This window comes from Chelmon rostratus, chromosome 17 (assembly GCF_017976325.1).
Source record: "Chelmon rostratus isolate fCheRos1 chromosome 17, fCheRos1.pri, whole genome shotgun sequence".
In the NCBI taxonomy this organism is placed as follows: Eukaryota; Metazoa; Chordata; class Actinopteri; order Chaetodontiformes; family Chaetodontidae; genus Chelmon; species Chelmon rostratus.
Genome location: NC_055674.1, coordinates 15,202,169 through 15,229,405, shown reverse-complemented (window position 1 = coordinate 15,229,405; position 27,237 = coordinate 15,202,169). Strand labels below are relative to the sequence as shown.

At 45.2% G+C, this 27,237-nt stretch overlaps 2 protein-coding genes across 2 annotated transcripts in view; both read left to right on the top strand.

Annotated features, from left to right (window-relative positions):
- grapa (GRB2 related adaptor protein a) overlaps positions 1 to 1,439 on the top strand; it is a 28,288-nt gene extending 26,849 nt beyond the window's left edge. The window contains exon 5 of the mRNA XM_041956718.1: positions 93 to 1,439. Coding sequence (XP_041812652.1) covers positions 93 to 278 — 186 coding nt within the window. The 3' untranslated portion in view covers positions 279 to 1,439. The remainder of the gene's footprint in view (positions 1 to 92) is intronic.
- Positions 1,440 to 4,796: 3,357 nt separating this feature from the next.
- LOC121621289 lies at positions 4,797 to 18,289 on the top strand. The gene is made up of 5 exons (XM_041957699.1): positions 4,797 to 5,522; positions 6,467 to 6,634; positions 10,833 to 10,957; positions 11,486 to 14,528; positions 15,982 to 18,289. Exons 1-5 carry the CDS (start codon positions 5,070 to 5,072, stop codon positions 16,525 to 16,527), a joined length of 4,335 nt encoding a protein of 1,444 aa, XP_041813633.1. The 5' UTR covers positions 4,797 to 5,069; the 3' UTR covers positions 16,528 to 18,289.
- Positions 18,290 to 27,237: the final 8,948 nt, after the last annotated feature.

The following is a 27,237-nucleotide window of genomic DNA, read 5'->3' as shown; positions in this document are numbered from 1 at the left end:
CCGCTGCCGTAATGCATTACTTTTTCTTTGTTGCATTGTGTGGACAGTATGTTTAGACACTGACCCCTCTGTCCCTCCTTTCCCCCCTACAGCGTCCCCATCATGCCCACGCTCTCTTCGACTTCACCCCGCACCACCCCTCCCAACTACGCTTCCTGCGCGGCGATGTCATCGAACTCCTCGACTGCTCCGATTCGCTGCGCTGGAGGGGCCGTTGCCATGGACACGTGGGCTACTTCCCCCCGGAGTACGTCCAGTCCATTTACCACTGCCAATGACGTGCACCTGTCAATCAAACACCCGTGCGTTCCCACGGGTTCACCAATGGGCCGTCCTGACCCCGCCCCTCACACTGCCCCCCTCCTCTGCACTTGCCCGTTGATTTTTTGGAGCAGGCAACTGGCGAGCCGCACCTGAACTGCTCACTATGTTACTGACTCCACCCATTTCCCTGTGATGCCACCTGTCAATCACAAGCCTCGTCCAGTCAGCTGCTGCAGGCTCATCAATCGCTTCCACCTGATCCCACAACTCAACTCCTCTTTAAACATGTAACAAATAAACGAAGACATGGACCAAGACACTGTGGAGAACTCACGAACACCCACACGCTCCCACTCACGATCATTTATTACAGCTTATCAGCACTCGCGCCGGCTGAATAAAAGCAACACACACACACACACACACTAACCTGATGACAAAAAAAGCAAACAGTGTGTGGCCCACGGTAGGCTGTGGAGGAAGGGCAAGGCGTTCTCCACCGCAGACCAAGCAGGATTTGCTCCAGTATTTTCCCAGCGTTCCCACGGGGAGATCCGGTGAGCTGAGCGCAGAGACACAGAGAGTCATTGTGTTGTGAATATTTGGGCCAGACACTGTGAGGATACTGACACAGCAGATTCCTCCCTCGCCGGCCTCGGCTGGGGAGTGCGGGTGCGTGGACGGGTTTGTGTGGAAAACGTGGGTCTGAACACATTAAACCTGCAAACTCTATGTATGTTTATTGTGTGCTAAAGTGAATGCATGTGTGCATGAGTTTGGAGGTGTTGGTTGGCGTGTGTGTGTGTGTGTGTGTTTGTGTGTGTGTGTGTGTGTTCAGCTCCGTGCTCTGTGGACCAGTAAAGGAGGTCACTGTGTTAAAGTGACCAGTGAGATGAACGCCACCCAGACGACGCTTCATTTTAATGTACACACCTTGAAATGTAACACGCTCAACTCAATTTATGGATCATCTGTTCGTTTCTATGTATTTATTCTTATTCATGTGTAATCTTAAAATACATATATTACAAGTAAGGTTAAATATTGTAAAAAGCTTTTGTTGCAACAGATTTAAGAACCACATTTCATGCGATTAACAGTAAGAACTTGGAACGGTCTTCCTTAACCTGTAATGACAAATCATTTAAATAAAGTGAAACATTTACCTGTTTGAACTTGAAGCTTGGGCATTATTGGTCAGTAACATTTCAACATTTGTTTTAAATATAATACAGTAAAATATACTCCGTGAAAGAGGACTTTCAGTAGGGAAATAAATAAGTTAACGACTGAAAACACTGGCACAAAGGCGGGTCAGTTGCATAAGCAGCCACTTCATTTCATGTCTAAATTGGAATTTCATGACATTTGCTCTGATATTAGACACACAATGCGGGGTTAGCACAGAATGAATGCCCTGCATTTTGCACATTAAGGTCCGGTCACACAACATTTCCGTCCTTTGAAACTGCCCCTCATCCGCCCCCGAAAAAGGATGTGAAGTCACATTACTGCTGCGAGTTATAAATAAAAGCCAATCGGCAAACAGAGTGTGAGCGCGAGCGGGTTTGTGGTGTAATAATGGTGGTGAAACAGGCCAGAATCATAACTTCTAGACGCGGCGTACGAGTGCTTCTATAGGCCGACGGAGCACATCCACCCGGCCCACGTTCAAAAAAGGTGAACGCTGTGAGTCTGCTGGAGCGGGAGCTTCAGTGTTTTTGTGCACACAGTTAACACAGAAGCAATTAGAAACGATGTCAATTCATCAAGTCAATGGAGGGAAAACTAATCAACAACTGTTTGAATCATTTATTGATCATTAAAGTCTTTTATCAAGCAACAAAAATGCTTCTGTTTATATATGAGTGTGGTTTTGCATTTTGCTTGGATGGTTGGATAAAACAGCGATTTGCAGACATGACCTTTGGTTATGTGAACATAAGATGGGGATTTGCAAAACCAGCCAACACCCCTGACAATCATGCACACAACTCTGAGCAGGTGTCACTGAAGTGCACGTGTATTATTCATATTAATACGGTAATAATGTCATAATGAGTGTGTGACGTAATAATTTTAAATGTCTCTTTTAAACTCATGTACCTGCCAGGAGAGACCTCACCGGCATGTAATTCTTGTTGTCAACAAGATGCATTAGGTCTGAGCGTGTTTACGAGCACGTCACTGAGCAGCATTTCAACTGGTGACAGACACACACACGCACGCACGCACACACACAGTATGGGTGACAGTTGACTGCTACTCTGTGAGGAATGCGGCGCTGCTTCTCTCAGCAGGATGTGATGCTTGAAATGAAGCAGGAAGCAGGTTTACATCCCATAATCCCCCCCAGACTCAATCACTTCTGTTCTTTCTCCTTTGTCTTCTCTTATGTTTTTTAACAAACGGCTTTTTTCATTCCTCCTGACAAGAGTCACCTCTGGCCTGCCAATGATATTTAGTCAATAAACCACCGGCATCCAGCGGGGGAGGAGAAGAAAGGACTTAAAGGTGCACCAGAAATAGCACTGCTGTTTGCTTCTACTATTCTTTTTTTAAAACTGCTGAGTCACTCTGAAGTATGTGTGTGTGTGTGATGCAGACCAGTGCATTTATTATGACGCATTCGTGTCATACACCAGAAGTGAGACAACATAAGAATACTTAACGTCAAAAAAAGTCACAGATGAGAGACAGAAAGCGAGACAAACAAGAGGAAACTGGCGAGGGGCCACGAGAAAGTGGCGAAGCAATAGAAAATGGGAAAAAATGATAAGCAGCGAGAGAAAAAACAGGCAGGAGGAAGCAGGGCGCTGGTGAGAGATGGAGAGGCGGGGTGAGGAAGTAGCTTTATGATTGAGATTGACAGTAAAAAGTGTCGGGGGAAGGTGTGTGAGCTGTGACATCAGTGATACTCGGGGCCGTTGAAGGCAAATACAGCAAAACAGTTGAACCAGTTTGACTGACTGATCCCCTCTGGCTGTTTAGGCCCTCACAGAGAAGGGAGACAAAACCACAATCAGCCTGCAAACCGTCGGAAGGTTTAACAGGTAATTAGTCACCCTCAGCCAATCAGAGAGTCAAAAAAAATGACAAGCCGTGCAGTCGATGAGTCAGCAAGACGCCAGGTAGTGACTCACCCAGTGATTCACTAAATGCATGATCGGCAGTGGCAGACAGGCAGACAGAGGGGCCGCTGGACCCCCCGCTGTGCCAAAGCATTATGGATGCAGTGCCGATGTCAGTCTGACTCCACCAACCTCTGCAGGAAATCCATCAAGTCATTCAGTCCAGACCTGTTCTGGTAAATTCCAGTGCCTGAGCGCCTCACGCCAACCTGAATAAGAGGCAGCTTCAACAGCAATGCATTTTAATTACCTAATCAGAAATGGGTTTGCATACCTGGAAACACGAAACCTGACACCTCTGCAGCCCAACGATCATCCCGCTAGTGTGTTCAGTGACTTCATCAGCGCAACAAACATTCACCAAACAGGTAAATGTTCTCTTATCCCTGCTAGCCTGAGAGCACATCCTGGCTAATCACAGCAAATGAATAATGTACGCACATGTGGACACACTGACTGATGAACACTTCTCAGTGAGCAGCAGCCATGTCAGCCCTCAGCCTCTTCACCTCCTGCTCTCTTACAGAGCACCAGCATGTAGCTGCATCACAACCTGCAAGCTGCATCATGTGACCGCGATGTGCTGATAATCAAACGAGGTGCAGTGCCTCTTTGAAGGAATGTCAAGTTCAAACGAGGTTGTTAAAATGTGTTTTACAAGCTCTGGGCTATGTGTTTGATTTGGCTGCTGCCCTTGTTTTGCTGTCTTTTATTGTGACGCGTTGGGTGAACTGAACTAGAACGACTTTATTCGCAATATCAAGTACGGGATTTTTACTTGAAGCTCCTTGCTAATCTGAGACGCAGAGTGACCCTTGGTTCCTACAGAACACCAAACTAATGCTGTTCAAAGTTCAAAGTCAGTCATGAAATCCTGCGTTGGCTCTTCCTTGTGCTTATTTTGAGGAAAATGTATATAACATATGGTCTGTTTTCTCCACTTAATGTTTATTAGATCCATTAATCCCATCCTAATCGCTCATCTTGTTTTTGCCTGTCTAAAAAGTCATTATGTGCTTCATTTTGATCTTTTCAAAGCACAGCTTGGCTCTCTCCCATCCTGGCAGGAGCGTGAAGAAACATGACCGGACAGGTACAACAGAACCGCACAGTTACAGTACCTATAATCTGCTGATGGCTAATGATTTAATGGGGTTTTGAAAATGAAGGGATGGTCTGCTTTCCCCGTCAAACTCAAAACACATCTCCATTTATCACTCCACACACAAACACACACACACTGCTGGAAAGCCCTACGCGTCACGTGACAAAGGTGTGCAAGCTCCTCTGTGTGGGTGGGTGTTTAGCCTGTCAGGGTCACACCTGTCGAGCCGGGCTGGTCGGGCGGTGCCGTCAGCGGGATGTCACTCACTCCCTCTCTCTCTCCAGCCGGTCAGGTCAGTCCTTCATTCGGTAAACGGGGTGACGATGGCTGAGTGTTAGTGCACCATGGCCGGCCAGAGGAACTACACGGCAGACCGAAGAGGAGGATTACACGAAGTAATGTGCCGCAAGTCTGGAGTCAAACTGATCAGCTGTTTCAACCACAAAGGAGGAATTAAAACCCTTTTAAGCGGCTTTCTTCAGCCAAAGTCTGGAAAAGTTTAGGAGAGGAGCTGCGCCGTGACACTAAAGTTTTCCTGTTTGTTTTGTTCAGTGTTTGGCGATCGAGACATGGCTCTTTCCCAGTTACAGTGTCTGGACGATAACCACGTGAACCCTCGGACGCACGAGTCCAAGCCGGAGTTCCTGTACTGCGAAGACCAGCGGCTCGCGCTGGAGGCTCTCCTCCAGGATGGTCGCGCGGCATTTTTTAAATTCTTGGAGGCTCGCGGCCTGCGTGGCTTCCTGTCGGACCCAGAGCTGGAAACTCTCGCCGGGGCGGTGGAGCCCTACGACCCGGACTCGGAGATTTTCCCGGAGAACGCCGAGGACGACGACCCCCCGCTGTCGCTGCACTACTGGCCCGAGCTGTCGGACACGTCCATCCCGCAGATGGACCTGGGCTGGCCGGACATCGATGCTTACCGGGGGGTGACGCGCACGACCATGTACGCGCAGCCACCGCTGGACGGTCAGGCGCATATCAAAGAGGTGGTCAGAAAGATGATTGCGCAGGCGCAGAAGGTACGCTGGGCCATTAGGGGATAACATTCTAGTCTTAATACTTATTATTTTAACTAAGTCCCTTCTGCTTGAACCATAATATTTACTTTAGAATTACTACATCATACATTTCACTCTTAAAAACAATCTCCAATCAAACATATAAAGTATGTACAATTAATATCATCAATTCTAATTAATCTGAGTTCAACTAATGGCTTGTGAGTTTGATGATTCATCAGCCCCTTGTTTCTCAGTCCTGCTGTGGCCATTCAAAAGATAAACTGTAATGTTAACATGGTGCCACCGTGCGCTCAGTCAGCCAGAGGTCAGAGTACAGACTGCTGACCAGAGGAGACAATCAGGAGTAAAGTGCACATTGATTAAGCTGCTTTATCAGGACAAAAAAAGTGCCGCGCACTGTAACCGTGCCAGCAACGTGACAGCATGGGTGCTATGTTTGATATTTGCATGTGTATGTTTATTAGCGCCTGCCTGCATGTGTATGACTGCGTGCTTCTGTCTGCTCATGCAGGCTGACTCGTTTATGACATGTTTTATTTCTCAGCAGCTGTTCTCGCTGCTGTGTGTTATTTGACTGAAACATCATATGGCTATTTTCCTGGAAAGTTTCTGACAGGGAAAAAAAATGATGTGTGTGTCTTAGAAGTGGAGATTTGGGGGAAGAGACAAAACGTGCTTCAGTGAGCCTTCAGAGTTTTATTTTGCATAAGAAAACTTCTGTGGTCGTGTACTCAAACCTGTGGAACCACTTGAATGTTATTTGTTTTGGCAGAAAATTGGAAACACTGTCATCTTTGCAAGAAATGCGTTCTCACACCGACAACAAGCTGGATATTTGAGTGAATGTATTTACTTGTTTGCACGCATAAGCTATGCACATGTCTATTTGTGCAAGAGTCTTTCCCCTGTGTGATGCGCATCGCGTGTGTGTTTGTCTCCAGGTTATAGCAGTGGTGATGGATGTCTTCACTGATGTCGATATCTTTAGAGATTTGCTGGACGCTGGTTTCAAGAGGAAGGTTTCTGTCTACATCCTGTTGGAACGAGCAACACAACCTCATTTCCTGTCCATGTGCCGGAGGGCCAACATGCACGCCGGACACCTCAAGGTGAGTCGGTGATCATTTTGCACGGTGGTCTTTTAGCACCAAACAGGAAGGCTTAGTTGCAGTTAAGATTTGTGTGTTTCTTTTGCACAAATGAGAACTGTGACCTGATGGTTAAAAACAATGTCGTTCATCCTCTGTGGAGGACATCCTAATGTCATGGCATTCAGGCCAGTATCAACAATATACTGATATCGCCATTTGTCGGCTTCACCAAAGTAATGATAGCCAGACCACATTAACCATGATACCCAGAATAATAAGCTGACTGAAAATGAAAGTTCATCATTGATTGTGTTAGGACAAAATGTTGTAGTTCCTTTATAGAGAGTAAATGTTTCACTGGTGGAGAGTGATTCACTGACCTTTGGATAGCAGGGGAAATTTACAGAAGTTAAGATGTGCATAAATGATCACCTCATTTAAAAATACATCTGTGAGTTACTGCTGTTGAACACAATCATCCTGTGAAGGAAAAACAACCAATTGAAGTCAAGAGATACATGTTACGCGTGGATAAGTAAAAGCACATGCATTCTCTCCCTTTCTCTTCGTCTCGCTCTCACACACACAACCAGCAAACTTGTCCAGCTGGCACTGTACCACAGATGAATCTTTTATCTCATTTTCTGAGTGTTTTACTCCATAGTTGGCTGCTAAGCTCTAGAAGCTTTTGATCATGTTGGAACACGTGAAAGTGAGTTGCAGGGAAAAATGCAACTGTGTCGTCAGTGCATTGTCTTCGTGCGACATAAATCTTTTGATTAAGCTGCCAAGCCACCAAAACCATGATTGTTTGGACTCAAGTCAGCCAATATCTCAGGTGAACAGTAGATGAGGGGCCTTTAATGGTTAGCAGCTAACAAATCAGTGTTTAGTGGGTGGAAGTCAGCTGCTGCATTGTTCCTCCCTCCTCTGAGCAGATCATTTAGAAAATATACATAAAGTGGAAGCGCTGTTGGATAAATTCCACAAATGCCTCTGATGTGTTTAACTAGTAATGTTCAAAGAACTATTTACTGCTAAACAATACAGTGGTTTAGATTTGTATCTGTCTGCCTGAAGTGAGACATAAAAGCTGCAGAAAGACATAAGTAGGAGGCCTCAAGAGGTGTAATAGAAACACACACATGAACACAAGGTGTCTGCACATGGGGTGTGCACGCAAATGCGTACTGTAAGTGTGTGGACAGACACGGGACACACACACACACATGCACACACACAAGAACAGATTACACATGTTCATATAAAACCTACGCCCACTGCCAGTTTTCTTAGAGGAGCAAAAGTGAAACGCGAAGGCAGTGACAGCCTGACAGACTTCCAGTGCCATCTGCATGTGGATTATAAGAAAAACAGCAGAATGTGTCTCAAGTGGCAGTTTGTGCTTTATAAACATATGACGGCTACGTTTGACAAATCGCACAGGAGGCTGTTTCAGCTCAGCTTGGTAGCTATTTGCTACCTGTTTTATTCTCACGGCTACTCTCTGCTTTTTTAAATATCTGTCAGTTTGTTGTTTTTGCTCACTCCATCATGTTTTTTTGCCCCAAATCCAAGTACAGAGTGCAGACCTTCCTACAGTATTACAGCTGCACAGTGCACACTTAGCCTGAGTTTCGCCTACATTTACAGTAAGTCAGTCAAATATTTGATAGCAGGATGGCTATATGTTATGAAAACACTGCATGTCTCACAGCTTTCCTCTAAGCTATTCCTGGTTTGTACAATGTTCTGTAGTGTTTTACATTCAGGATTTTAGCTCACATGGAGCACAGGTGCACCACTCAGGTGTGGTACACATACACACACATACTGACAATTATGTCAGTTTAACCATATAACCAGTATAAGCATTTGCGTTACAAATGGCCTTACATCCCTTAACATACTTTCCTGACTGGAGCCTATCACTGTGGTTACTATGAGTGACATCCCAGAAAATTTGGGTCCAGCTGTACAAGTGGCAGCTATGACATGGAAGAGTGATGAGCAGCTGACGCAGAATATGTGCCGAGTCTCTCGTTGAAGCCGAGGCTGGACTGCTGAATGAGATGATGACAGACAGGAAGAGTAGAAGACAGGTGTGACAGCCTGAGCTCAGCTTGAGTTTTTACTGTAAGCTGGAAGTGACAAGAGGGAGCAGGCAGGTGGAGGAGTGGATAGACGGGATGGGAGGAGGAGCAGGTGAGTGTGTAGGCAAAGAGGCACCAGATTCTTCCTACTCTTCAGTCGTCTTATGGGGTTTCTGAACAAGTTCTGCAACAGTGAGCATCACCTGGAATTGTAAAAAATCCACAGTGTCTCCGTTAGCTGTGATTTTTTTCTCTGTAGAAGCATTGCGATTCAAGCTTGTTTGGCGATATTTTCAAATCAATTTCTTTTAAGGACAGCTCAGCTAATACTAACTAATGAATACACACAAACAGAAATGCGTTTTGCTGATTTTATCAAATCGGTTAGCCACAGGAATGCAGTGAGAGGCAGAAATGTTAAGGGTGGAACCAAAGGAGGGAGGAAAACAAGTGTTCCTACTGTGAGATAAGCCACGCCAGGAATAATCGGCAGCATCAACACAACTGGTTGTGTAATATTTTTGTTGCATCACAGTTCAAGACCTGGACAGACATGCCTCATGAGTTGTATCTTTTAGAGGACCTGAAGACCCCCTCCAAATGAGATTGTCCAAATCTAACTCACAACCACCAAAGTAATGCTGTGTTAAGACAAAGTATTGCCTTGTGTCTTTGCATTTTCATTAACGGACAAAATTAACCTCATATTTCATTAATGACACCTTTCATAGCTGATATGTGTACAATTGACTGATCACCAACATAAACCAAACACCTTGCAAACACCTGCATCATGTGATATTTGCTGACTGTCTCCAAGTTTACCAGAAGAACACTGAAGTAAACAGCTGTGCACAAGCAATGGATTATGGGATACTAAGGGCTGCATGTCTCTGTGACATGAGCATTTGATATTTGGCCTTTGGAGAATCCAGCCCCGGAACTGTGATGTAGTTTTTGTATTTTCGAGATTCGTTCAGTATAGATGTTGGTAAGCACGGCTGTCGTCAAGAAAGACAGAAAGGAGAGACAAAGAAACGAGAAGTGAGTCAGAGTGAAAGAACTGAGAAAGACTTGATCGAGAAAGACTTTAGCTCAAGTCACCTTTCATGTGTAATCCCCAATCTGAAGTGTTGTTACAGTCTTTTCAGTCCTGCAGCAGCATCCTGTACCACCCATTTATTATCAGGACTGTTGCTTAAAGCTCGACAATGCCACTCATCAAATGAGTTGGCCATTGAGTGGCCATCAAGGTTTATGCAAATATTTTCAAAAAGCGACCCTGTCTGGTTGGACCAACAGCTTTACTTGCATTCAAATGCAGGAAACATCTGAAGTGGACAGAGAACCGACCCCTGCGGGACGCCGGATTGTAATATAAGGGAATCCTGAAACAGCAGGACTTTTAACAGCACGCTTACTCTGTTTTTCACACAGGGATTAACAAAACAGGCGTGTTCGAACAAAACAGGTTAAGGTAATTGTGGAGAATGTTGTGATTCATGGCAACAAATGCAGCATTCAAATCAAGTAAAGACAAGACAGAGATTTAACCAGAATCCATGCAAGCGAACACGATGTTGGCTGTGCAAGATTTAAGCGCTTGCTTACACAAGATGTGGTATGTTTAAATACTCGGAAGTGCTCAAATGTATGGCTATAGGGTTTTTATTATTTTATTAAGTACAAATGTCTAACAAGCAGCTGTGGGTTACACTTAGAGGCATGGTTAGATGTGCACATGAAAGGCCTCATTGTGGTTCAAGAAATGTAACCTAAAGCACATGTGTGTCCTAATTTGTATCTGTCTACCTAACAGATGCTTTACAAATGTGACAGACCTGTGCCCCTTCCTTTTTCATTTTATTTACACAAACCCTGACCATCAATCCAGCCAATAAATATTCAAATAGGAACATACTGTAAGGCTGCCTCATAAAATCATAAAAATAGCTTTTGTTCTTTGCATGGTTGATACCAGATGCTTTGAAAACTTGTTGTGATTGTAATTTTGGGGCAATTTTCCTCTTTTCTTTGACATATCAAAGATGAAGTTAACTCCGTTAGGCCGTCAGGCTTATATCAGGCAGCAGAAGGTATGACGTGATGTGTGTGTGTTACAGCACCTTCGTGTACGCTGCACAGATGGAGTGGAGTTCTACACTCACTCCTCCACCAAGGTCAGAGGGCGAATGGGACACAGATTCATGTTCATCGACGGAGACAAAGCTGTTTCTGGATCGTACAGGTCAGTGCACTTTGAGCGTGTGTGTGTGTGTGTGGCCATGTATTACTTATGTTGTGGGGACATAAATCTGTTTACAAAGTCACATTGTCGAGACTCGCCTTCCCTATTAAGAACAAAATGTAAAACGAATCTAAGTCTACGTAATGCCCCTAAAGTTATGGAAAAATGACTTGGTGTGTGTGTGTGTGTGTGTGTGTGTTAGTTTGACAAAGAGATAAAGATTGTAAGTGATTATCTCCACGGGCTCCACCTTGTTTCTACGGAATGGAGAGATATGAATAAAGATCCTCAGTAGTATTTGTAGACAAACAGGTTGTAAAGGTACTGAATGTAAAAGAGAAATAAACACAACTCAGTACTCAGATGATAATGATGATGCCTTTACTTTTGGCTCTGTGCTTCAGATGAGCTGTGTCGCCTTTTGTTCACTTATTGCTGCTGACTTTGCTTAGTGAGGAGGTGTTTGTTTTGTAATGTCTTGGTGGACTTTAAAGTAGTCTAACTTTGTATTTGCTGTGTGTTTTGTAGTTTTACTTGGATGTCATCGCGGCTGGACAGAAATCTCATCACAGTGGTTACAGGCCAGGCAGTGGATGCCTTCGACAGGCTGTTTCGCACCCTCTATGTGACCTCCAGCTCGGTTGACCTCCGGAAGGTCGCCACTGAGCCTGAACCTGAACGGGAGCCTCTCCCGCAGCTAGTCTCAGTGCCCCTTCCTTCTGCTGCTGTTGCTAGGAAACTGTACAACCCCAAATACGCCCTAGCTTTAGGCAACCCCAGCACTAGCCCCAGCCCCACCCCATCTCCTGGCCACAACAGCCCCAGAGAGACCCAAAGTCCTGAGAACTCCAGGAGCCCAGAGGTCCCAGACACCAAAAAGAGGAGGCGACGGAGGGCTAGTAAGGAAGCAGCACAGGAGGCTCCTCCCATCCACCCTGGACTCACCAATCTAGAGAAAGCATGCTTGATAACATACCTGCCCACCTGGCCAGAGCCTGACCCCCCCAGTGATGTAATTGGGTTCATTAACATTCGAGATACCAGCAAACCAACGCAGGTCCACCTACAAAGATCTGAGATGTTTGAAACCAGCCAAGCCATCAGGTTCAGCAGTCCATTCAGCATGCCTGCAGAAACCCTGCCAGAGGTGGCCAAGCCCCGACAGCTCACTGCTAAACATGAGGAGACTGATAAACTCCAACCACTGGAGGACAAAACCAAGGCTAAAGAGTCAGAGGAAGACACGCGACTCAATGCACAGCCTGCTGAAGGTGAAGCAGAGGCACCTGAACAGAACTCACCTGCATCTGGACCAAAGTGTGAAACTCACCAAGACACTGCTAAGACTCTCAACGCTGAGGAAAAGCTATATTCAAGTTCACCCACCTACCAAGATGCAGACCACAACACCACACCTCACCTCAATGCACACTCACCTCCCCGCTCCATCAGCAAAGCATCCACTCCTCACACAGGGAGGGCTTCACACACCACACAAGCTGTTATCACAGGCAGTCCTAAGCCATCAGACACTGAGGAAGAGGCAGAAACTGGCTTTAACAGGAAGAGTGTTGTTGTGTACAGGACACACAACAGCCACATGTCACCCTCCTCACCCTCTGCCATGTGCCTGCAGTCTGTCACATCCACCTTCCTTTCTGAAAATAGCCACGTCTCCATCTGCCTTCCTCTCACCTCTTCTTCTACAAATCTCAATCCTTCCCTTCCTTCATCTTCATCTTTGACCTCAACTCCTCCCATTCCTAAACCTCGTACTATCCAGCTGATTATCAAAGACAGCGTCACCGGGGATGACGAGAAGCTGCCGGAGTTGAGTGTTGTCAAGAGGCCTGAGACAGGCACAGGACCGCTGGTGGTCCACAGCGAGCCCGCTGTGGTGCAGACACCGGCAGAAAAAGAGCCTGAGACTGTCCCAGAACTGCAGAGCCACAGCGGAAGTGAAACAGGAGCACAAAAAGATGCAGACAACAGAGGAAATATTGGAGAAGCTCCACAGCAAAAACAGAGTGGGACTTCCCAAGAGTCAGAGAATGAGGAAGCATTTAGACTACATGATGACAGGGCAGGAACGCAATTGCTCGCTGCAACTAACCTAGAAACACAGTCACATGTTTTGATTAGTGGTGCACCAAAAGCAGATAGTGTTCAAGAAATAATTCCAAAAGATGTTGATCTTAAGACTTTGACGTCAACAGACTGCAAATCAAGCCCGCGGATGGACTGTGCAGCCACAGTACAGCCCCCAGAAAGAGCCCTGACAGGCTGTGAGTTTGCTGAAATGCCAAATGAAAACAGCAAGAATGTGACACAGTTCAAAGCATACCGCGCAAGTGCACTTGAACCTCAGAGAATATCATATAATGCAGTGACACCACAGGATGTCGGTGTGTTAGACACTGCAGACTCTTTAAACGCTCCACCATACACTCCTGTTTTTGCCAGGTACAACCCACACATGTCCATAGATAGTGCTGACGATAGGACACACACATCTGCTGCAGACACACATGACCAGCTAGGTAGTCCAAGGTTCACACCAGCACACTGCGCAGACAGTGTGCCCAATGCTGACAAACATAACACACGCAGCACCTCACTTCCCTCCGACGTGCACGTGCCAGACCTGCGTTCGCCAACGCCTGAGAGACAGCCGCGGCCAGTCATAGCTCTCGTACGCACCACAAGTCCGGACGGATTTCCTCCACGCACGCCCACCCCAGACTCCCAAACGCACACGCCGGATCCACGTTCATACACTCCAGACTTTCGAACACCTACGCCTGATGTTAGCGAGGAGTGCGTCTCACCAAGACCGGACTCTGCTCTCTCCACAACCTCAGACGAGTATTTTGAATGTAGCGACTCGCCTCTCCACGAGCCTGTTCTTGACCGAGCTGCTTACCGCAACCATGGGATGACGGAGGATCGTGGTAACTTCTCGCACTCAAATACTCCAAATGCTACAGCCGTCGCCACTAGTCCTGCATGCATAAATTATAAGCCTCATGCTGCTACGTTAGGCACTACAGACAGGAGCACCTCTAGCAGCAGTTTGTCTGGGCCTGCTAGCATCTCCTCTTCCTCTTCTTTACCTGAGAAGAACTTGAAAATGGGGGAGGAGGAGGAAACTGCAAATGAAGAAAATGGGAGGGAAGTGGATGAAAAGGGGAGTGTGGCACAGAGGAGGACAGAGGTAGTTTCCCAGAGGACACAGAGGAGAGACATCGAGGAAGCTAAGAGAACAGCAGAACAAGGTCAAGGCTTGACAGAGACAGCAGAAAAAAACAAGGAGGCCCAAGTCCAAGCCCCCAAGAGAAAGAGGGTGCTGAACCAATCAACAGCCGGGAGATTGTTCAGCAGAGGAGTGAGCCCAACCAATGAGGGAGCAGAGCCAAAGCGATTGTCCACAGGTGACCTTAAACCAAAGAAGGTCTCCTCTGAGGGAGAGAGACCAGACAAAGAGAAGGCCGCGGACGGGGCGGCATTAGGACCCAGCATATCAGAGAGGAGAGCCAGGCCCCGGTCAGCCGGAGAGACTGAGGGACAGAAGGTAGGAACAGTAAGGCAGCTCCCACCATCACACAGAGATAACTTTTAAAGCCAGCATGCATGTTAATCTCACTAAAATCATTTGACCTTTTTAATTTTCTAACCATTTTGCTGGCTAACTTAGCTTAGCAAAGACTGGACGCAGGGGGAGCAGATAGATGTGCCGGACTAGTTCTTGATCAGGACCAAGAAATAGTCTGGCACATACCCTCTCTTAAAATGGCAATATGATGTTTTTTCATCTTTAGCGGCGCTGGTAGATGGATATTCTTACCTTTTGCCAGGCGAGCTGTTTTCCCATGTTTCCAGCCTTTGTGCTAACCTAAATCAGCCATCCAGGTAGCTTCATATATAGCATCCAGACATGAGTGCTATCAATTGAGTAAGCCTCTTTCTCAAATTATTTAATAACTTTTTATAAATTAACTATGAGTTTGTTTGGCAAGTTTGACTCATGCATATTATTTAAATCAGATTTTATCCTTAATATTTCATCATGAAGTCCATAAATATTAATTGATTCTTGAGTCATGCTAGGTTTTGCTGCACCGTGCTGAAAAGACAATACAATACCAGCAGTACAGAACGAAGTGACCTGGTGCAGCGCTCCAGCTGCTGAAGTCATGAGGTCTCACTCAAGTGTTACAGTCATTAAATCAGATCTGCCGCTGCTCAGTCAGCTCCAAAGATGGCTTCAACAGTCAGCTGTTTGAATGTGGTGTCAAATATTTAACAAAGTCAGTGTGTGTGTGTGTTTAAATGTGCCTTTGTAAATGCAAGAGAGCTCAATGTTTGTGTGTGTGCAGTGGTCTCTATCGATCTATCTATAGATCTTATCTGTCTATCGTATTTGCAGTGTGCTATGCAAGCTTGCCATTTCTTATGAGTGTGTGTGTGTGTGTGGAGGTCTGTTGAGTATGTACCAGCCGAGCGTCACTAAGTTGAAACACACGACACTTGTTCATTATTGAGAAAGGAGACTGTGTGTGATTTAAAGTGACACACTTTTAATGATGCACTGCGCGCGTTCACTCCGCTTGCAATATTAATGGATCGGTAAATGATTGATAGTTTCACATTTATTGGCGTAGCTGAGCTCAGCCGCCGCTGACCTGAGTCTACACTTTTTATGTAACACTGGTCTTTTCAAGCCGGTTGAGGTGTCGCTGGCATGTTTTAACCGAGTTGTGTCATGTAATATTAACAGGAGTGATAATAAAACAGATCTAGCCAATTTGCACTGAAGGACCTTTCTTTTCCATTTGCAAGAAAACTTTCATGTCCCTCGGCTCTGCATGAGTGTAACAACGTTACTCTGCATTGTTGGCAGCACACGAACAGAATACAAGATGAGTAGTTGGTGTTTGCTGAAGTGTTAGACATAATGTGGAGTCAGATGTATTGATACCTCATTATACATTTCTTCTGTTCTGCATTCTCTTCTCCTTCCCTAGCTGTTGCACACTCCTCCCAGACGTGGAGCGTCCTCCCCTTCCCGGCCATCCAGATCCCCTCGAGGAAGTCTGAACCAGGCAGAAAGCAAGGCGCTCCATGGTACTTCACAGACCTCAGATAACACCTCATCTCCTCGCCGACCGCCGCCCAGACCGCTTCCTCCAATGTCAGCGGGTGCTGTCGGGTCCGCAGCTGGGCGGAAGCAGGCCGAAGTCCCCAACAGCCAGCAGAGCCACCTCTCTCCGGCAGCGCAGGGCAGGGGGAGAGCGGGACAGTCGCCCAGTCGACCTGCTTACCCGAAGCCCCAGGGCTCCTTTCTCCAAACACACTCTAACGCAGTGCAGCAGCTCCATCCTCACCCCCAGAACCAGACGGTGTTGCCACAGGAGGTGCACTGCCAGCAAGAAGGAAAGGCTCCATTTAGCATCTCTTTTAGCAGGCTGTACAGCCTCAAGGGCCTGAAGGACAAGATGAGCAAGGTGCCGGCGCAGAGTAAGAAAGGCAGCACCAGCTCTGCGGTGCAGGGACACAAGAGCACGAGCTAGCCTGGTACCGTCAGTCGTCCTGGCATCAATTTTTATATTACTGTCACACATCAAGCCATAGAAAAGGCTCTGAGCTGTGACCCGCGACCTGTGCTGCTGCCTCGTCTGCTGGAAGAAGCGCCTGATTTACACACGCCAGTTTTTAGTATGAACCCACTCTGTTGCTCATTACTGGACCAAACAAACTGTGACTAGACAAGTGTTTTTGTCTCGGCTTCTCATTTCCAGACCTGATTCTTATTCATATTGCTGCATCTGATATCTGGAGCTGAAGCATCGCTGCCTCTCCTAAGTTATTACATGCTTTGGGATGGTTTTCTTGTTGCTTTTTCACCCGTATGGCCTCAGATATTGAACATCTGAATCATGGATACTGTATGTTTGTATATGCATTGGATATTATATGTTTATTAGGATGACCAAACAAACTGAACACCAAGAACATATGTAAAGCACTACTTCACATTACCATAGGTGGTTTGCTTTGTAACTACGTATACTGTGCAAGAACAAAAGCTAAAGCAAAGATTAACTGTGATGCATTTGTAGTGAAATGTTTTAAATCAAGCGCTTCTTTTTTTTAACAGTATGTGGGAATTCCTTTTTTTTTTTTTATCTTTTTTGCCATTTCACGTAGAAAGATGTCAAATGTGGGACATCTTATTTGCTTTTGGTATGTCGGGGCGGTGCCATGTGAATGTGAATTCAGGATAATTCGATAAAACTGTACGAGTGACTGGGAGTCATTCATCCAAATGCACATTAATAGAGTTTTAAATAGGTACTATCTCCGCATGCTTATGTCAGTCTGAGTTTGTTTGTTTTTTCAACCATGAATATGTACATGCTGCATTTACAGATGCACTGTTTTTTGTGTGATCACAACACACAGACTTGCTGTTCGCTACCACCCTGTTACATCCTGTGAGCAGACAAGTACAGGCGGCTGACCTCGTGACAGGTGAACTCAAAGACAGAAATCGTATATTGTGTTTGAATGAGTTGAGTGGGAGCATTTGTCCCACATTTGTATTATGCCAAGCCAAGTGTTTCCTCCTCTGCGCATTCAAAAAGTGCTTACGATGCAGATTTGACTGTTAAATCTGTTGATGCAGAATCTTATCTTATTGCCTTTTGATGCCTTCGTTTCGCTTGTTTTGTATTCCTCCGCTCTGCACTGTACAGTGAAAGACTAAAGCAGTGAGGTTATTGATTTATTCTTTGTTTACACCAAATCCCATTTACATTCGAAATGCTTTTTGCCCGGAAGACAAAGTCACAGCTTCTGTGCCCAAACAAAGCGTAAGTTATCTGCAGAGACGGGCGCAGTAAACAGCACACAGGACAGGCTCCTGCTCTGGAGACGGATGCCGATGCCCTGCAGATTTTAACAGCAGCGGAGTACAACATGGTGTCCTTGAGTTTCTCTGAAGGAAAGCGGAAATGTGCTGGAGAAACAAACTCATCCAAATGGCTGAAGTTCACATAATTCAAACTGTTTTACAAAGCTGCAAATGAGCAAAGCTCTGGTCTGTCATCTTGCTATGGAGGCAGACATGAATTGGTGCACTTGCTGAATGTTTGTCTGTGTCTTTGCTTCTAAAGCAGCTTTATTTGACTGCATTGAATCCCCATATCACTGTTTGGCTCTGTGAGTGCTTTTGTTCTTTTTGTTTGGGGATGGAAGGGAGGCGCAGATTTTCTCCCACCGCAAACTATGATTGAATTTGTTTTCTAAATAAAATATAGATTATGAATCACGGATGGCTGCCCTTTGGAGCTGTGAAAGGCTGCTCTGCACGCCGACTGAGGTACTTAACTTGACACCGTCGAAGCAGAAGAGGAGAAGATGTACCAAACATTTGATTTATCTCAGCGTATTTCTTCTAGCCTCTGTCAGAAATAAGCCAGCAGAGGTACTGTACGGCCCTCTGTGGAAGCTTCAATCATCTTTCTCAGCACGCTGCAATTCTGCAAATATCAGTTATAATCCATGTCAGACACGGCTGTGAGTTGTGAACAAATGTCCTCTAGTAAATAGTACAATCAAGATGATCTCAAAGGACATTTTTTATCAGATGTTAGCTAATATTCAGACATGGAGCGCAGAAGCTCCTCCTGAAAAAAAGGGTGAGGTTGTGTGAGTTGCATGAAAAGCTTCAGCTGAGGTGTGATGATTAATATTTTATGTTCGGAGCAGAACATGAAGCTTTAATGTGTGAAACGACAGACTCGGTGTGTTGAGGTTGTCTGCGCGTGCTGTAAAAGCTGATGGCATGCCAGCGGAGACAAGTGACGTGACCGGCGCCTGATTGACTCACCTGAATTTGCATGTTTAGCGGACAGGAGGAAGAGACATGGAAAGAGATATCTCTTTGTTGTCGGGTAGGAAGGTGTGCAAGCATGCACACACACTTACCTTTCACACACTGCTAATTATTTCTGATGTCAGCTCAGAACACCTGGATGTGGTGCAATGGCTCCGCTCCAGATATCTGAGCGCTAATAACCCATTCTTTTTTCTGGTGGAGAGTAAGACCACATGATCGATACCACACTGATATCTGTGCAGTAAATATGAAGCTAGCTGCTGATTAGCTTAGCTTCGCACCAACCAGCACTTGTAAAGCTCTCTGACTAGAACATGACATCTCATTTACAGAAAAAAACTAATAATAAAAAGACAAATCATTGTCATTCTCACTCTTAAGTTGTTGCACAGATCAAACAACTACTTTTAGACAGAGCAAGGCTAGCCCTTTCCCCCTGCTTCCAGTCTTTGTGCTAAGCTAAGCTAACTCATTGCCGGCCGTCACTTCATATTTGTGGTGCGAGCACGAGAGTGGTATCGATCTTCTCATCGAGCTCTCAGCAAGAACGCAGAAGATTGTGTTTCCCAAAATGTCGAAGTATTCCTTTATATCCAAGGAGAGCTGGACGCAGAGCAGATGGACTTGTGGTGGACTGATGTGACAGCAGTCATTTGAGTGCTTGGAGTCACTGCAGTCATATTCTTTTTAATACCAAATTGCATTCGTTCATCTGTAAAAGGAACGTCACAATCAGCGTTTTGATATTGAGAGCGGATTTTAAAATATACTTATTTAGCATATGCCGAAAATGACAATATGATATGTGCAGACTGTTTGAACAAAGTGTTGTGAGTAAAGCGATTTTGTCTGCGTCCCCTGCAAGACAGAAAAGTGACAGATATTGGAACAAAACCAAATTTATATAGACATGAGATGAAATGTGCTTTTTGAATAGTTTTCTGGGTCACACATCCAGATTTAGAATGAGTCAGACACACACACACACACACTCATATCACACAAGGAGGATGCAGAGCAGTGATTGAGATGCAGAAAGCAGAGACACAAAATCACTCCTTATCTGAAGTGACTGAGAGGCAAACGGCGAGGAAACCGAATAAAGCAAGAGGCTGGGAGAGACGGAGAGACAGAGATATACATGGAGATACGTGAAATCTGCAGAATAGACTTCAGCTTCCACAGTGCGGACAGGCTTCCTCTCAAGTTTACCTTTCGCCTTTTCACTTTAAGTGTGCTCTGTACCAATTTATTAATGCATCTGGCAGTACTCACCGACCCTGTCTGCGCCTGTCAGCCCATTGGTTCCTACTGAAGATGTCCACCTTTTGAAATGTATCACAAATGTATGGTGTCATTTAACAAAAGAAGACTCAGTTATTTCCTAAAACAGCTGGTTTGGTTTTTAGAGAAAACTTGTCAAACAGGAGTCATTCTGCATTTGTTTGGGACTATTTTGAGCCATGGATTAATACACACTTGGTGCTGTAGTGAGTATTTACAGCAGCAGGGCTGTGTACGTGGGACTGACTCAAAATAAACTACAATGAGTGAACATGTCACAGTTCATCACTGCTTTTGGTGTGGCATTGTTGCTACCGAGAGAAATCACCAACTGTGTAACGCTTCAAACAGCTGACATCCCTGCGAACACAGAGCGTCTACCTTAAAAAAACATTTAAAAAATGAAGGGTTGCAGCAAAGAGATGTCTGTATCATCGCTTTCATGCCTGAAGTCTTTGTTTGCTGCTTGCTGTTATCTTGTCTGTGGTGAAAACAATCTCAACTGATCGAGAGGGTGGAACCTGGATGGTATTTAGGTGGGACAGACATGTAGCAACAAAGGGAAAAAAAAAAAAAGAAAACGGCGGAGCCATCTGTACTGTAAATGTGTGCCAGGCTCAGGTAACCTGTTCTGTGAAACAGAAGTCAGCGAGCCACGCAGCCGGAACTCAGCAGCAACACGCTGCCAGGCTTCATTACCTCACCACTCATCGCAAACATCATGCAAATGACTTTACCAGTGAAACACACACACACACACGCGTGCACACACACACACGCAAGCCTTCATGGAAGTGTTGTGATGATAGCTTTGTTTTTTGTGGGTGATTGGACTGTATGATAGTGGCGGCTCGATCCCAGAATAGCACGGCATACACATTCGAACACTCACACTTAAATAGAAACCATCCCCTCTCCCTCAGGCCATTTATATGGAGATGAGAGACTTGCTTACCAGGCGGACACACACACGCGCGCGCGCGCACACACACACACACATACACAAAAGTGGCATGTAGTGCTCATCGTAACATCCTCCATTCAGCTGAGCCCTCCGAGCTCATCATAAATGATAATGCCAGATTTCCACTCAGCCTCAGGGGTCGCAGTACAGACGAGGATGACACAATGGGCTCTCGCTCGCTCACACACACACAGACACACACACACAGAGAGAGAGGGAGAGAGAACACAAAGCGGTGACTCAGCTCTCTTTTGGGTCTCTTGCTTTGTGGACAGCCCATTGGGTCCTTCAACTGTTAAGCCGCTCACACACATACGCACACACACATACAGCGACACACACACGTAGATGTAGATGCACAGATATGAGGTGTGTGTGTGTGTGTGTATATGTGTGTGTGTGTGTGTGTAGGAGGTGGAGGTGGACAGGGGATTTAGTCAAGACATCCTCTGATGTCAACAATTTCCGCCACATGACGTGAGTCATTCTTTAATTAGCGTGTGTTCATGCTCCCTCGCTCCTCTGGGTAATGAAGTGTCCTATTAGCCGGTTTGGACTTGATTAAAGACGCACGCGTCTCCTTTCAAATTTCATTTTGCGACGCTGGGCGACGATAGAGGATGAAGATGTTAAGTCTCGCATTCACTTCTTTCTGGTCTCTTCATGGCAGAAGCAGTTTCTGAAGTCTGAGAATGAAGTGAAGTCTGAGCAGGGACTGTGTTGATTTATCTATTTTTTCCCCGTTGCTGCTCTGGCGCTGTCGTCTGACAGGAAGGTAGCAGACTACAGGTGTCAGTGGAGGGCTAGCCAGCTAAGGTCTCACAGACATGTCTTATTATTTGCTATGTTTTACCTTTGTTTACTGGGCTGTGTCAGGGCTGTTCAAATAGAGCCCATTTTTACCCTTGTCACTGTTGACCTGCGCAGGAAGTGTGCAGACGTGATCCCTCACTGGCTTCCCACCAGTGAACATTCCCAGTTATTGGTGACAATGAGGTGCACAATCTCATTAATGAAGGGATGGTGGTGGTGTCCCAGCTATACGACATGACTGCCAAGCACCAGACCACTGTACGAGATGTGTTTGTGGCGATAAAAAAGGGTGTTTAAAGCCAAAAAGTGATCTTTTCCAAACCAAGATCAACTGTTTTTTGTGCTTGAACCTGACCAGACCTTAACCACAAAATTCAAACTATAAGAAAGACTCTACACTTGCAGACTCTACAATCCCAGCATGTATTTTGCTGATTGGGATGAAAATGTGAAAGAGTGAATGTGAGTTGTTTGCTTTCTGGATCTACCAAGAGCATTAAACCAAGAAAACCATGTACAGTTTAAGAGCATCCACCAACAGACAGCTTGCAGTGAGCAATAATCGGAGGAAAATGCTGATTATATGCAGACAGTAACAGATCAGCTTTGAATTTTAAACAAAATTGGTGGTATCAGGGTGTTTGCTGCAGTCGCAGCTGGTCGTTGCTTGTTGCAATCTGGTGCGAGAAAAGATGGGACAGCAGAGAGGCCACTGAAGCTGCTTCAAAACCGTGCAGAAGCTGCAGGGCCCGCTCTCTTACTAATTGTTCATTCCGTCCGACAGTTTGATCACCTGGCTGCAGGTGCAGTTTGCTCTCCTTGGGGAGCAACAAGCACAAAGCAGCGGGGATTCAGACGCCGACTGCAAAGACTTCACAAAAAACAACTCTCTCACGGTCTCAAGCACTGGAGGCCCTGCAGTCTATAATACAAGCTGACAGGGTGTCAAATAGGCTTAGAGAAGGAATACATACGTGGCACAGGATCAGGCTCCCTGTTTGGATAAAAAAGAACAGGGACCGGAGCGAGCTGCACCTCACCCAGGTGAATTATGGGCCTGGATCTGCAGGGAGGGAGCGCGTGAGAGGCAGTTTACATATTTCACAGAACAGTCAGGTGCACGGGCTTGTTTAAAGCCTTCTAAAGGTCACAGTTGGTGCCAACGTTGGTTGCTTGGCTTGAAATGCCACATCTAATACGCAGTCATTTGTCGTATTGTTATTTTATGGCAGAAGGGAATTTCCATTAACCTCTTGATGTAGCAGAAAGGCATTACAACTGGAATGAGACCTGTTTCAGGACAAGATCTGAAGAGAATACTGTTGAGTTTATTCATTTTACAGGATCATAGTTAACATTAATAGTTTAGTAGGAATTAATCACAAGCTCTGTGCAGTCACCGAATTCAGAGGAACTGAATCTCAACATGCAGAAAACTTATAAAATCTGCATGTTTTCTGTTTTCAAAATGAACATTAGCAGCCTGTTTGATGGTGATGAGAAAAATAAAACCAGAAAAAACAGGATTGATCTCAGCATGTAAAACACACCTTCATGACCTGGACACACACACAGGACAGCTGCATTTTTTAGATATTTTTTAAAATCTCTTTTTTTATTAAATAAATCTTGCAAAGGAAGGCTGAATTGAATAGACTTGAGAAAGAAAAAAACCCTCCCCTGCTCTCCAAAATAAGTCGGACTACCCTCTCCTCAGTTTAGCATGTTGCATGCTAAATTAGCGGTAAGCACAAAGTACAGCTGAGGCTGAGGCGAATTTCATTAGTTTTACCACTGGAAACTGCAACATTGTTTGCTTTATCATGTTGGCTTTCTTCTTCATCTTGAAAAATAACATCGGCTATTTGATAAGCGACGAAATCGGCGCTCCAAAAAGAGACCGATTTGCTGGAGCGCTTCAGTTTGTTTTTGATAAGAAAGAAAGCAGGCGTCATTCACCTGGCAGGAGCCTCCATCTTTAAAGGTGAAGCAGCTGTTTGTCTGAGGCTCGCGTCTCATCACACTTGAGTTCAGAGTTCAAGGTTTTTGAGTCCAGTGAGATTTTAAAAATCGAAAGTAGCGTAAAAATAAAAAACCTTTAAGTCTTAGTGTAGAAAAAAGGGATTATTGAAACATGAGTCGTTAGTGAAGTGGAGGCTTTGTGTTTTACGACAGAACCACAGGGTGACTCACACGTCAGCGCTCGGCTAAATAATAGACTATCACACTGGCACACCTGGCTTTAGAGGATGGAGAGTAAGCAAGCGGTGATATCCAGAGACTGGCTCACGGCACATTTCGAGGGGCACTTGAGATTGGCTTTGTTGTTTTATTGAAAGCACGATGGTGTAAAGTTAGATTTCAGTCCAGGTCCTCACCAGAGATGAGACATCTGAGCCGATCAGGGAGACAGACAGACAGACAGGGAAGCATGATTTTGGATTTGTTGAGGCAGAGCAGCAGGGAGGGTCCTGGAAAAGGAAAAAAAAGAGCTTAAGGTCACATGCACACACACACACACACACACTTTGGCCCGCTCCCTCCTCTGGCATGCAGCTGATTGTTGGAGTGGCATTTAATTAATCCTGTCAGAAAAGGTTAAGATAGAGAGGAGAGAAGGGAGGGAACAGAATTAAAGACATTGACAGAGAGACTGTAAGACGCTTCATTTGCCAGCTGAAAAACAATTAATTTCACTGAAGCCATCCAGCTTAGTCTCACTCTGCACACAGCTGAATAAGGTATACCTGAACACTTATGTGGCCACATTTAAACCGAGTTTGCGCGCCGACGACGAAGGCTCACGTCGGGTAAGTGATGCAGGCGTAGGTGTACAGATATGCTATAAATCTGCAGCCTGTCATTAAAAAAAATCCACGGCATGCTTTTACAGTGATTTGCAGCATTCCTGTTCTTGATCTCTCATTGCAGGTTGCTGCACCAGATGATAAATCCAGGTGGTGAAAGTGAACGTGAGCCCCCCTCCCTTGGCAAGAATAATCAAGCCCCTAGGCAAGGTATTCAACCCCTGCAGGAGGAGACTTGTAGAGGTGATTGAATGAGGCTCGACCAAACATCATCAACGTGATTTGTTTGCATGCATTGAGCTCGACTGAGGTTTCTGTCGCTCCGTACCACGAGATGACAGTAACACTGCATGAGCAGGGGCTGATAAGCTCGTTTATTATCTCATCCAGATCTGAGCTCTATGTCTTTTAAAAGTCATTTTCCAGAAACTCCTCACCTGCCGGAGTTTTACGACTCTCTGAATTTTCATCCTCTCATTCATGGAGAGCTGCATCTGAAGACTTTTGAGCCCGGCCGTCAAGGCATTGTGATTTCTCGCCTCTTCTGATGCATCTGACCTCCTGAGAGTCAATTCCCCTGCCATCAAAGGGGGATGAAATGTGCAAGCAGAGGCAGCCACTAGTGAGCAGAGGACAATAAAGGTCTTAAATAACTTAACTTGTGCTCATGTGTTAAAAGCCTGCATGGCCTAAACTCCGTGTTGTTTACATGTGGTCACACATTTGAGACAGCAGCGTACACATGACCTTCACTGTGACTCGTGTTTGTGATTGTCAGGAGAGGACAAAGACAGGACACACAACAATGATCTGGAGCTTCCTGTGGAACAAAACGTGTGCACCCTTTCTGGCCACCAAACTGAATACACACACACACACACACACACACACACACACAAGTGTTGACTCAAACTTCAATCTTAGAGACCGTTGGACTATACTGCCATCTACAGGCCATCCAGTGTCATTGATTCTTTTTCCAGTTTGTCCACACAGCTAAAATTGATGCAGGTGGCCCGGCAGTAAATCCTCCCTCCATGAATATTCAATTAAATTCTTCTTGAAGCTGTGTTGATACAGCTTTATGGTCAGTTTGATGGCTGCAGTTTCAAAAGTTAACTTTTAAGTGAACTATATAGTGCAAAATGCTACATTCAGTCGCTTTAATACAGTACAACGCCAGGAAGCAAATTTAATGCACAAGGTGAGAGTGCTTTCAGATATAACCTCTGTCTCCCTCTGCTGGAGGAAGAGGTGAGGTGCACTACAGTGACCACAACCTGCAGTCATCAGGGGCATACTTATGCTCTCTGCAGTGTTCACACCTGTAAAGCCATCCAGCACCCCCCTAATGAGGGGGGCCTAATCCTGTAGCTCCCCCAGCCGGTCATTTACCTGATCGGGACTCAAAGTAACTAAAATTTGAATGCCTTATAAATAAAATGTTTTCATACTGACCCACCATCATTGTTCTGGCACCAGATTAAACTGCATGTTTCCAGACAGAGCTTTGATTTAAATAAAGACCTGACATTTAATTATTGGTGCAACTATGTGGTTTGTGTTTTAATTTGGCAGTTCTCAGCTGTATCTGTCAACTACTGTACTAGTGAGTGTGTTCCAACAGAATTCATTATATATCTATATACAGTATAATAGTCATGTAGTCATGAAGCGTTTCCCTTAAAAGAACAACTATCCACCACTGACCCAACTGAACCACACACAAAAAACTCTTTTAAAACACAAAACCCCAGGCTGAGAGGCAGCCAGTCCAGCAGTCCCCACACCTGAAGCCTCTCGTCCGACACAGGCGCAGGAGCTTTTATGCACTTTAGGCCCGGGTCAGGTGCACCTAATTCAGCAATCAGATGTAGCTCACCTGGGCAGAGCTGGAGAAGACAGGACAGGAAAAGGGACAAACAGCTCGGGGAGCACACACAGACGTAACAAAACATTTTTAAACAGCGTTCAGGTCGAAATGGAAGCTGATAGCTCAAGTTCAAGAGTGTGTTGACCGTCATTATAATCATTTTCCAACGCTTACCTGCCATCAGTGATGGCTCTGATGAACCCATCCTAACGTAGCCATGTTTGTTATGGGACTCCTTGTCTTTTGTATTCAGGCCTTCTCCAAGTCTCAGCTTTTTAGCTCTGAGGAACTCCAGCTATGTTTAAAATTTCTTAATAATAATGATAGAGAATAAATCTGATCAAATCATCTCATGTAAAGTACTTAGTAAATTAAATAGTCAGAGAGAGAACCACAAAAAAGAAACAATTTTCTATATGAACATGTTTATTGGTCTTTAAAAAAAGATCAAAGAATTACAAGAAAATAAGCGGAGATGATGAAAACCTGGTTGTCAACAGGTGAATGTAATACCAACCTGATCTGCATGTTAAAACTTAGAGCCGAGTAAATTCATCTTCCAGAAAGCTTCACATATCACACAGACTCGTGCCTAAACTGGAGAATGAGCGTCTCCTCTTTGTGTTTGTATTGCAGCCT